Below are 11,513 nucleotides of genomic sequence, written 5' to 3'. Positions count from 1 at the left end.
CCCGGGCCAGTTACACGCTTCCACCTCCAGGGAGAGGGGCCAGGCAGGCGGGGAAGCCAAAGGAAACGTCCCTGAGCTCAGGACGCCCCAGCTCCCAAGATGCACATTGGTAAAGAGGTTCACGTCCAGCAGGCTGGGCGCCCCAGAATGCACACGCTATGACATCACATGGAGACGTCATCACGCGTGGGTCTTGCCTGACAATGCCGTCACAGAGAGGCGGAAGTCAAGGCGCAGGCAACGGCAGAGCTCCACAGTCCTACAGCGCAGCGACGGACCGTCCCGCCCTGGGTCTGGTCCGCCGCCATCCCAGCATGCCTCTGCCTACGGAAGAGCGGCGGGGGCGGGGCCTTTCTGTCCGCCGCTCCAGTTTTCTCTGTACTAGGGAAGGCGGAGCTGGTTGCTGGGGTAGGGGACCGTGGCGCCGTCGCTGCGGAGCCCGGGACAGCGGGTAAGAGCGGCCGGCCCCGCACCCCGCGCGCGCCGCAACCTCCTGAGGCAGGGGCTGTATTCACAGAGCCGAATGCACCGAGAGGGCACAGAGGTCTCTGTGGTGAACCGTGACTCTCCGCGGTGGGGCGGGCCGGGTGGGTCGGTGCCCTCTGCTGCTCCGTCACATCCCCCCATCCCAGTCTGCGGGCCCGGTTTGCCGCAGCCTTTGCGGAGGAAGCTCGGTGCGTGTCAGCAATGGGTTGAGGGGTCTGCGGGGGGAGGCGGCTGGGGGCCGCCCTCAGAGGAGCGCTGGGGGTCCTGACTTGTCAGAGGGCTGCCATTCACTCGTAGGGTCATGATAGAGGGGAAAGTGGGGGGCCTGGGGGCTGGTCCCATTGTCCACAGCCCAGTGCCAGAGGCCGGGTACAGCCGCTGGGGCAGGGGACAACAGTCCAGCCTAGCTGCTGGGATGTGGGAGGATAGAGGGGTTCCTCCTACTTGGGGATAAACTTGGCCATACCCCCTCCACCCCACATCTCAGCTGCCTGTCCCAGTGTCGGGAGTGTGGGGTCTCTTCCCCCAGCTGCAGTGCCTCTCTCTGGGGCTTGGCCCTTCCAAGAAGCAAAAGTAACCAGACTGGTCAGTTTCAGTGCTCCTCTTAAAGAATCCTGTGAGCTGCAAAGGAAACTAACAAGACAGCTTCACTCTGCTGCTTGGGAAACCTCTGATCGTCAGCTGAGTCACTGAGTTGTCAGCACTGCTTACACTCACTTTCAGAAAGGGATAAGGACCATATAGGGGGAAGATAGTTGTAAAAAATTATAAGTTCTAGAAGCTATTTTAAAAATGAAAGCTTAACCTCTTTAGAAAAGCATGATTCCCATACTTGACAGATAACACTTCCTGCTTGCAAAAGGTAAGTAGGTGAGTGGATTTTCCAAGCACTGATTAATTAAATTGCATATTTTGAGTTCTTTATGTAGAATATATCCTCTAAATTGTTCTAATATTTTCAGGATATGTGACTTTAATGATATTGTAAGAAATCTTTTCCTCATGTTGTGCCTCTTGAATAGGTAACTCAACAGCATTCAGAAAAGTGACCCAAGTTGCAGACCTAGTATGAGTGAAGTCCAAGATTATTCCATTGGGGCAATCTTAAAAGTAAACCGTCCTGTTCTAAAACAAACGTCCCTTTATTCTCCATCTTCAAATATAGTATATGGCTCTTTCAAGCAACACTGCCTATAGCAGTGGTCCTCAAACTTTTTTTGTTGCACCTCTCCCCCCTTACTCGTAATGGAGTCCATCCATCCGCCCACAAACCCTCACTGGAGTGGCAATCAGCAGCCAGGGGCAGAAGCCTGAGCTGGAGTGACACTGGGAGCAGAGTGGGGCTGGGTGGTGCGCCCTATCCTCCTCCCTCAAATGTTCCTCTGTGCCCCACAGTTTGGGGACCGCTGGCCAATAGAATAACAATCCTATTTGGCCCTCGAGGCCACTAATTTTACAGTTTTAAATAATGAGTATATTTTGTTTGTATTCTGGGAAGAGTATTTCAGTGGCCTTCAGCCTTAATGTTAGTTACAACTCCATATCAACCTTATACTGTAAATCAGTGGTTCTCAACTTGGGTACGTGTACCCCTGGGAGTATGCAAAGGTCTTCAGGGAGTGCATCAACTCACCTTGATATTTGCCTAGATTTACAACAGGCTACATAAAAAGCACCAGCAAAGTCGGTGCAAACTAAAATTTCACACAGACAATGACTTATTTATTCTGCTCTATATACCGTACCCTGAAATGTAAGTTACAGTATTTATATTCCAGTTGCTTTATTTTATAACTATATGGTAAAAATGAGAAAGTAAGCATTTTTTCATTAATAGTGTGCTGTGACACTTTTGTATTTTTATGTCTGCTTTTGTAAGCAAGTAGTTTTTAAGTGGGTGACAAATCAGACTCCTGAAAGGGGTACAGTAGTCTGGAAAGATTGAGAGCCCTTGTGTAAATAGATCAATGGCATTATCCAGTTCAATAAGCTGGGTTTCCAAGGAGCAGAGAAGTAAGTATTGATAAAGAAGGAAAAAAGTCTGAAAAAGGACACTGATGTTGAAGTTTTGGAGACATAGTGGTATTTCATGGAGGGTTCATGCCACAGCTCTAGAGGAGAAGGCAAAAACCCCAACCCTACTTCCTGAAAGTCTTCACCATTGGACAGAGTTATGACTGGTGCCTAGCCAAACCTAGCATTACAATAAGAATATCATTTGCAAAAATTACTGTAAGGGGAAGCAGGTTAATCAGTTCACATCCAGTCAAGATTGCAAGTGATCAGAAGTTATCATCATTTGATTACTCAGTTGTCCATGTAAAATGAACTGGTGGTGGAAGTTCAGCATCCTAACTGACATTGTTTATCAGGAAGGATGAGTGACAGAACCTGGAGATGCTCATTCTGTAACAAGGGCACATAGGTTGGAAAAAGAAATTAGCTTGTCTCTTGTCAATGCTGCACTAATTTTAATGGATAGGACTTTAGTCCCCAATACTGCCAAGGTAATAGTAATTCCCTTTTAAGAAAGCTGGCTAAACCTTATATTCAGTAACTTTTTTGTTTCATTCCTTTTCCTTTCAAATTATTTAGGGATATGTACATTTTGCCTTTTATTATTGGGGTAGCTTGTCAACATTAATATAATGGGGGCTCTGGACACTATTTTAATCAGAATTGTATTGGATTGTTCCAGGTGCTATATACACATAGGAATACACAGTCCTGTTCCAAAGAGATTACAATCTCCAATGCCACCACTAAATACAGCTGTATTACATAATCATTTTGGGGATGTCCCTCAGCACAGAATGGGAACACTTCTGTCCTATTTTAATCTAGATGAGATGAAACTGTGCTGGCTTCCTTTTGGGTACTTTGTGCTTTACCTAGGAATAAAACTAGGTTCCTACTTTCCTGCTGCTTGGAAACCCATCTTGTTAAACTGGATAATGCCATTTATCTATTTACAGTATAAGGTTGATATGGAGTTGTAACTAGCATTAAGACTGACGCCCACTGAAATACTCTGTCCAGAATACAAACTAAATATACACATTTAAAACTAAAAAGCGACTTTGTAAAAATGACATGGGTTTCCATCTCTGTTGTGTCTCAGTCAGGGTGGAGTTCTTTAAATCACTGATTAAATCATGATTAAAAACTCTTAATTTAAAAAAAAATCTAACATATGTAAAACAAAATTGAATTTTTTTGCAATTGCACCATCAGTTTAAAATTTATAATGCTTCTTGTTTTTATGACCGACCACTACTGGTAAGATATCTTATTTGAATTTTACAGAACTACTATAGGTGCAAAACAAAATATTGAAAATTAATTTCCTGATTCTGCAAACACTTTATTGTGTGATTAGTCCCATTGATTTCAGTGGGATTACTCATGCTTGTGAATAAGTGTTTGCAGCAACAGGGGCTATAATTGCATTTTTATTTAAGACTTTTCTTAGTGGCATAAAATCTTTAATACTTGAAAATGAAATTGCCTTAGTGTTAATAATAACAAGTTAGTTAGACTTGCAACTTAATTGTTGTGAACTTTTTTTGTATCCACAAGCCAAAATCTTCAAAAACAGGGACCTAAAGTTTAACTCCAAAGATTGGGACTTCTTCAACACTCTAGTGTCTTAAAAGCAGAAGTCCCATTGATTTCAAACTGCAGACCCTGATGGAGTATAGCCTAGTTGGAGTCTTTGAGCTTCCTTGACTTGTGGAAATTCCATATATTAGAAGGCAGTGTTGGTTGCATAAAGACCAGGCTATTTGCTTATCTATTTGTGTTTGAGTATGTATTCTCTCAGTAAAGACTCTGAACGTGCCGTTTTCAGCGTAGAAGGGCATTTTAAGAGTGACAATTCATAGAAAAGAATCTGTGTAAAATCTGAAATTCTGCTAACAACTAGGAAGCTTAAGGCACAAGCAAACATTTATTTTGGCAACTTAAAGCATTGTTTAAAAATATTATTACATTTAAAATTGATTTAAAATTTTTAAATACTTTTAATCTATCCTCAAAACTTGCACATTAGATGTACTTAGTGTACAAGTAAAAAAGCTTTGAGAAACTGCCAACCCTATAAACTCAGCCTAAGATGTGGAAGTGGTTATTTTCTTCTTGCATGTTATCAGCTGTTAAAAAAAATTGAGCTAAATTGTGGTGTTGGACAGTTGTGTAACCCCATAGTTTGTTTTTATTGAGGTTGTTCACCATAATAAGTGTGCTCTGCAATTGGTACTTGGTAAATACTTTGGTCGATGCACAAGAAGGAATAGAATGCAGCTCAGTCTCATAGCTGTGTTGACTCTTCCTGGGATAGTGGAAGTAAAATAAAATTGGTCTGTAAAGTAGGCATATGCGGTGTTGAATATTCACAGAAAACTGATCTGATGAGTTCGAGGTTATTTTTATATCGTCATGGTTCAGAGTAGAACCATACTCTAAAGCCTTGGAAAAGTAAAACCTATCTGACTTTCCTACACAATATGTCCCCTTTAGGAGTTTTTGCAGTATAAATTATATTTTAATATTGAAAAGCGGTTGCGTTTTTAGTTTTTTTTTGTACTGCTTTATTAGATCTTACTACACATTCACAAACCAGTTGTTCTACAGCAATTGGTAGCTATGCTGTCAAGATGAGATGGTCAGTGACACAAGCTTTCTTTTTCCCCTCAAAATGTTGAAACTGCTATTATATACTGTAGTGTATAATTTTTTTTTTTTTTTTTTTTTGAAGATTAATGTGCCTGTGGTTTGGTCTTGAGGTGTCACACACCCAGCCTGCATTTAGACTTGCCTTTTGAAAAGGAGCAGGTAAAATAAAGATGACATTGTTTTTGTAGAGGAAAGAGCAATCAAATCCTTGCAGACAGACTTGTAAGTATGCCGTCATCTCATTTGTGATCATAAATAGTCATTAGAATTAAGGCTACGATTTTGTCATGGACGCTTTTAGTAAAAGTCAGGGACTGGTCACGAGCAATTAACAAAAATTCACGGAAGCTGTGACCTGTCCCTGACTTTTACTAAAAGTGTCCGTGACAAAAAGGGGGAGGGAGGAAGGTGCAGCACCCTGCCCTGCTGTGGCTGGGAGGGACTCCCGCCTGTGGCGGTTGGGGAGCTGCCAGGGCATTGCCCCCTCCCCCCAACACCACCTGTGGTGGCTGGGGAACTGCTGGGGGATTCCCTCCGCTGCCTGCGGTGGCTGGGGAGCTGTGGGGGACTTTCCCCCCACTTCCAGGCGGCAGGGGGACCCCGAACCTCCTGGCCACTGCAGGAGGTGAGGGTAGCCTGTAGCTCCCAGCCGCTGCAGACTGAAGTCATGGAGGTCTGCGGAAATCACGGATTCCATGACTTCCGCGACCTCCGTGACCAAATTGTAGCCTTAATTAGAATCAATAAAAGCAAAATCTGACCGTAGCAAGTGAAAAATAGTTTTGTTTTTCCCCTCACAGCTTATGACCGGACATGCTAATGCTGTGTTTTAATAAAACAATTTATTATTTCATAAAATACATTCATTGGGTGGTAGGTTTGACTAATTTGATCATGGGTTTTCTGTTTTGTACAGTGTTTGACATTGTACCATATGACATTTTGGTTAAAATCAGAATGATATAAAATTAAGATGGCACACATTAAATGGATCAAAAACTAGCTAACTGATAGGTCTCAAAATATAAATGTAAACGGGGAGTCATCAAGTGAGTATGTTTCCAGTGGCATCCCACAGGGATTGGTTCTTGACTCTGTTTTTTAATATTTTTTTTTATCAATGGCCTGGAAGAAAACATAAAATCATCACTTTTGCAGAATACCTAAAAATGGGGGAAGTGGCAAATAATGAAGAGGACAGATCACTGATTCAGAGTGACCTGGTTCTTTTGATAAACTGGGGACAAGCAAATAATACACATTTTTAATATGGCTAAATGTATACATCTAAGAACAAAGAATGTAGATCATACTTACAGGATGGGGGACTCTATTTTGGGATGCAGTGATTCTGAGAAAGATTTGGGGTGGATATTCAGCTCAATGTGAACTCCCACTGTGATGCTGTGACCAAAAGAGCTAAAACAATCCTAGGATGCATAACCAAGGGAATCTTGAGGTAGGAGTAGAGAGGTTATTTTGCTTCTGTATTTGGCATCGGTGCAACAGCTGCTGGAATACTATCTCATTCTGGTGCCCACAATTCAAGAAGGGGATGTTGATAAATTGGAAAGAGTTCAGAGAAGAGCCATGAGAATGATTAAAGGACTGGAAAACGTGCCTTTTAGCGATAGATTCAAGGAGCTCAATCTCTTTAGCTTAAAGAGAAGGTTAAGCGGTAACTTGATCACAGTCTGTGAGTATCTACATGGAGAACAAATATTTAATAATGAGATTTTCAATCTAGCATGTAACATGATCCACTTGGCTGTTAGTCGAAGCTAGACAAATTCTGACAGGAAATAAGGCATAAATTTTTGACAGCCGGGGGTGACTAACTATTGGGATAATTTATCAAGAGTTGCTCTGCATCACTGATGATTATTAAACAATAATGGATGTTTTTCTAGAGGATCTGCTCTAGGAATTATTTGGGAGAAGTTCTGATGCCTGTGTTCTACAGGAGGTCAGACTAAATATTCACAATTGTCCCTTCTGGCCTTGGACTCTATGAATCACACACTTGGTATGAAAATGCTGTGTAAATCTTGGAATGGAGAAGTAAGTGCTTTCACTCTTGGATCAGAGTCAGTGTAGCTTTTTAATAAAGGGATCCTGTGATATTAACTCAAAACCACAAAAATACCATGGGTCTGTTTAAACTAGGAAGGATTTGCCAAGGTAGCTATACCAGCATAGATACACTGCCAGTCCTTCCAAAGCTATATCTACCATAGCACATTGGTCAGTATAACTTATGTCACTCAGGGGCGTGAAAAAAACACACCCCGAGTGACATAAGTTATGCCAACAGAAGCGCCGGTGTGGACAGCACTCTGTTGATGGGAGAGTGTTTCATGCTGACATAGCTACTGCCGTTACTTGGAGATGGTTTAATTATGTTGATGGGAGAGCTCTCTCCTGTCAGCATAGAGCAGCTACATGAGAAATCTTTCACTGGCGCTACTATACTGTAAGTTATGCCATTGTAAGCGCTCTAGTGTAGACATTGCCTAGCTAGTGGAGGTGCAGCTTGTACCAGCAACAGCACTCTTTGGCTGGTATAGCTTATACCAGTTCCTTAAGCAAAATAAACTATACTGGCCTTTTTGCTTGTATAACTGTTTCTACGCTAGCAAACGCCCTAGTACAGATATGTTGGTTAGGGGTGTGATTTCCATCCCCTGCTCTGCTCCACATAGAATCATAGAATATCAGGGTTGGAAGGGACCTCAGGAGGTCATCTAATTTTGTTACCTGGGCCCTCTGCATTTGTGTACAAACATCTTAGCTGTTTCTGTTTTGATCTCAGCCAGATTCTTTGTCCAATTAGGTGCAGTCATTTTTTTGCTTGTATTGCCTACCTGACTGTTACTGTCAGTGGTATTGGCACTATCTTTCCTCTTGACCATTCTCCTACCCTCTGTTGTTCCTTTCTCCATTGCTGTATCCTCCCAGTTGATTTTCTTCTTGCTCCATAGTAGAATCAGGCATGGTAATTATGTAAGCATCTCCCAGCTGTCTCCCCCAAATTCCTAGTTTAAAGATTGTAATTAGATGTGCCAACCTCCAGCCCAGAAGGCTGTTTCCTTCCTTATTCAGGTGACATCCAACACATAAGAACAGTCCTCTGCCCGTGAATGCCTGCCAGTGGTCGAATACCACAAAACTGCTCCCTATGGCACCATTGCTTGAGCCATCTGTTGATCAGCATGTTGTCTTGTCTTCACTTTTCTCCTCAGGGAGAGGTAGAATCCCAGTGAAGATCACCTGAACCTCCATTTCTTTAAGCATCTTCCTCAGCCTGGCATAGTCTTCCTTGATGATGCATACCGTAATAATCTAGCAATATCATTGTCCTTCATGTGGGAAGCAGTCTGTGGATTCTTTCCAGCTTCCATTTGGATCCTCTTCAGCTTCAGGTCCGCATACTATATCTTCGCTCCTGGCAAACAGGACATCCTTCTATTCTCCAGATAAGTTCTGGTGACAGGCTTGTCTGTTCTTAGTCGGGAGGTCCCAGTCATGTAGATCTGCTTCTTCCAGTGTTGGTGCAATTCTCTGGCCTTCCCCCTTCTGTTCTTTCTGGGTGCAAGTCATATTGCCTTCTGTTCTCTCTTGCAATCTTCAGCGAGTCATCCTCTGGCTATCTCCATTGTCTCTTACCCTCTTCTTGTAGGACTAGCGCTTTTTTCTTCTTCCTTCTCTCCCATCTTCTGTTGCTGCCTATCTCTCCCCTTCTTTTTCCAAATTAGCAAACATGTTCTCAGCTCTTTCTTCTTCACTAGTTGGTCTGTTCCTCTGCCTTTGTTCTCATAGTCACATGCTTTCACTGTTCACTTTCTTAATCCAGCAGTCTACCCTCACAGTTCTCTGGTCTAGCATGCGTCTACAAGTCTGGAGGCTTCCCTTCAGGCTCCTCCTTTCCTTCCCTCTATCCTCTCAAATCCCCTTCAAAACTCAGCTATAGTTTCTAACTGCATCTCCAAACCTCAAATCTTCTCTTGTATCAGATCTATCAGATTGCACTTAATACAAATGAATCACTTTTTAGGTACCCTCTCCAGAACAATGTATGTGCCACAGCTTTTATATCCAGTTATCTTCATTGTCTCTTTCATTCCTCGGGTCTCTACCATTGCTACCTCCTGCTGCTGTCATAGTCTTCCCTCCTAAGCTGCTGCCAAAAAGGAAACTCTCACTCCTCCCCCCGGCTTTCAGCTCTATTTTCTAATTTCTGTGCTGCTGCACAGTAACTACAATTCTTCATTCCCCTGTCCACCACTGCAGCTAGCTGCCCCTACTTCTGCTACTCCAACTAAAAAAAACTCCAGCACATGTAAGCACATTTGTCTTCTGCTCATTCCCTTTTGTGTCGCAGGGTGGAATTGCCCGAATGGAGTTGCTGAGGATTCCCCTTGTTGGAAGAGGATCCGTTCTCTAGGCTACTTGTTACTGCTTCTGCTCACCCCGCTGTGTAATTAGTGTGTTGGGGTTGTTGGTGGAGCACACTTATGCTCTGGTTATCTGGGATTGGTGGAATGTCCCAGAGTTATTCTAACTTGTGCTGAGAAAGAACCAAGCCAGATATTGGCTTCTTCAAGATGAGGGTGGGGGACTAGAGATTGTAAAGTCAATTATACTTCTCAGGTGCACCAAGCAGAGCTTGGGAATACCTGATGATTTGTACTTTTATCTTGATTCTGTTTAATAAGCAAGGATAAGGAATAGGGACTTAATTTTTTTCAAATTAAAGTTTCGATTCTTGAGCCGTACAATAGAACAATTAAAATATTCGGCAATTATGCAGCAAGTGACTTGGCTGCATGACCATATTACACAGGAGAGACTGACAATATGCATATGATTAGACTAACCTATCTTTTGTGTTTATATTGCCTTCATCACCATAGTATTTGAGCTCCTCACAATCTTTAGCCTGCATCTTCACAACTTCCTGGTGAGCAATTAAGTGACTTGCTCAAGGTCACACAAGGGAGTCTGGCACAGCAGGAAATCAAACCCACATCTCCTGAGTCCCATGCTGGTGCCACTGGACCATCTTTCCTTAAATAATATTGCATAAAAAGGATCTTGAACCATGAAACCTTACATTAAAAGTCAGATGCTGTACCAACTCAGTTATTTGGGCTCATAACCAGGACTGGTAAAACCTAACCGAGGAAAGGTTCTTTTCTTCAGTCATCCCATATGCTCTGATCCTAATTCAACAGGATTTAGCAGGTAGATCACTGTAGCAATGGATCTTGATCAGTATTGCAAAGCCTATAATATGCTGTACCTGAGAAACCAACATCAACCAATATCTTATATTGCAAATATGGGGTCAGGAACATGTTTACTAGGAATTCCAAACCACAGCATTACAGCTGCAGCGGCACAGGAGCCAGCAAACAGAGCTGTAAACAGGGGAGTTTGAGTGGGAATTCTGTTGGAGGAGAAGATTAACAAGATTTAGGTGGGAAGGCTATGACAGATACAGAGGCAGCAATGGGAGTGACCCAAGTAGTGGAAGACACAATGAAGATGACTGGATGTGGAAGCTGCAGTATGTACATCATCCTGGAGGGTGTACCTGGAAAGAGTTTTGTCTGCATGAAGTACCATCTGATAGAGCTGATGGAAGAAAAGATCCGAGGATTGGAGATGCAGGTGGAAAGTCTGGTTGAGTTTAGAAGGGGGTTCGAGCAGATTATGGAGCAGAGACATGAGGCGGCTGAAGGGAAAAACTCAGACTTGCAGATGGAAGCAGGACCGAAGAACTTTGAAGGGAGACTGCTGGGTGAAGAAAATGGACAGTGGAAGCATGTGATTAAGAGAACCAGGCAGAGGAAAAGACGGGCTAGTGAAGGAGAAATAGAGCTCAAGAAGGGGCTCAGCAGGTGGTCACTGAAGGTGGAAGGGCAAGGAAGAAGAAAAGATCAGCTAGTCCTATAGGAAAAGGGGAAGAGTCAATGGAGACTACACCAAATATGAGTCCCAGGAGGATACAGGATGGGTTGAAGAGGATTACAAGGGAGAATAGGAATGGAAAGAACTTGCAGCCAGAGGGAATAGGGGATAGACCGGAGAATCGCACCGTCACCAGGAAAAGGCAGGTCTACTTGATCGGGGACTCCTTACTGAGAAGAATGGACAGGCCTGGAATCAGAGCTGATCCAGAGAATAGAACGGTGTGCTGTCTTCCAGGTGCTAAGATACAGCATGTGGACCTGAGGTTGAAGAGGATCCTAAAGGGAGAGGGAAAGAATCCACTGATGGTCCTTCATGTAGGAACAGATGATACCGATAGTCTCTCTTGATACGTTCCAGCAAGAATCTATGCCAGGCTG

At 43.2% G+C, this 11,513-nt stretch overlaps 1 protein-coding gene across 5 annotated transcripts in view; it reads left to right on the top strand.

Moving 5' to 3' along the window:
- Positions 1–244: 244 nt before the first annotated feature.
- MICU1 (mitochondrial calcium uptake 1) overlaps positions 245–11,513 on the top strand; it is a 214,043-nt gene continuing 202,774 nt past the window's right edge. The window contains exon 1 of one of the 5 annotated variants that reach the window (XM_074958972.1): positions 245–451. In XM_074958972.1, the coding sequence (XP_074815073.1) occupies positions 315–451 (137 nt within the window). In that variant the 5' untranslated portion in view covers positions 245–314. Of the gene's footprint in view, positions 452–471; positions 675–5,241; positions 5,383–11,513 lie in introns of those variants that run through there. The other 4 variants (XM_074958977.1, XM_074958976.1, XM_074958975.1 and 1 more) reach the window with 4 other exon arrangements.

Source organism: Natator depressus, chromosome 7, assembly GCF_965152275.1.
Source record: "Natator depressus isolate rNatDep1 chromosome 7, rNatDep2.hap1, whole genome shotgun sequence".
Taxonomy (NCBI): domain Eukaryota; kingdom Metazoa; phylum Chordata; order Testudines; family Cheloniidae; genus Natator; species Natator depressus.
The sequence above is the reverse complement of the archived record's forward strand: the minus strand, read 5'-3'. Positions and strand labels throughout refer to the sequence as shown.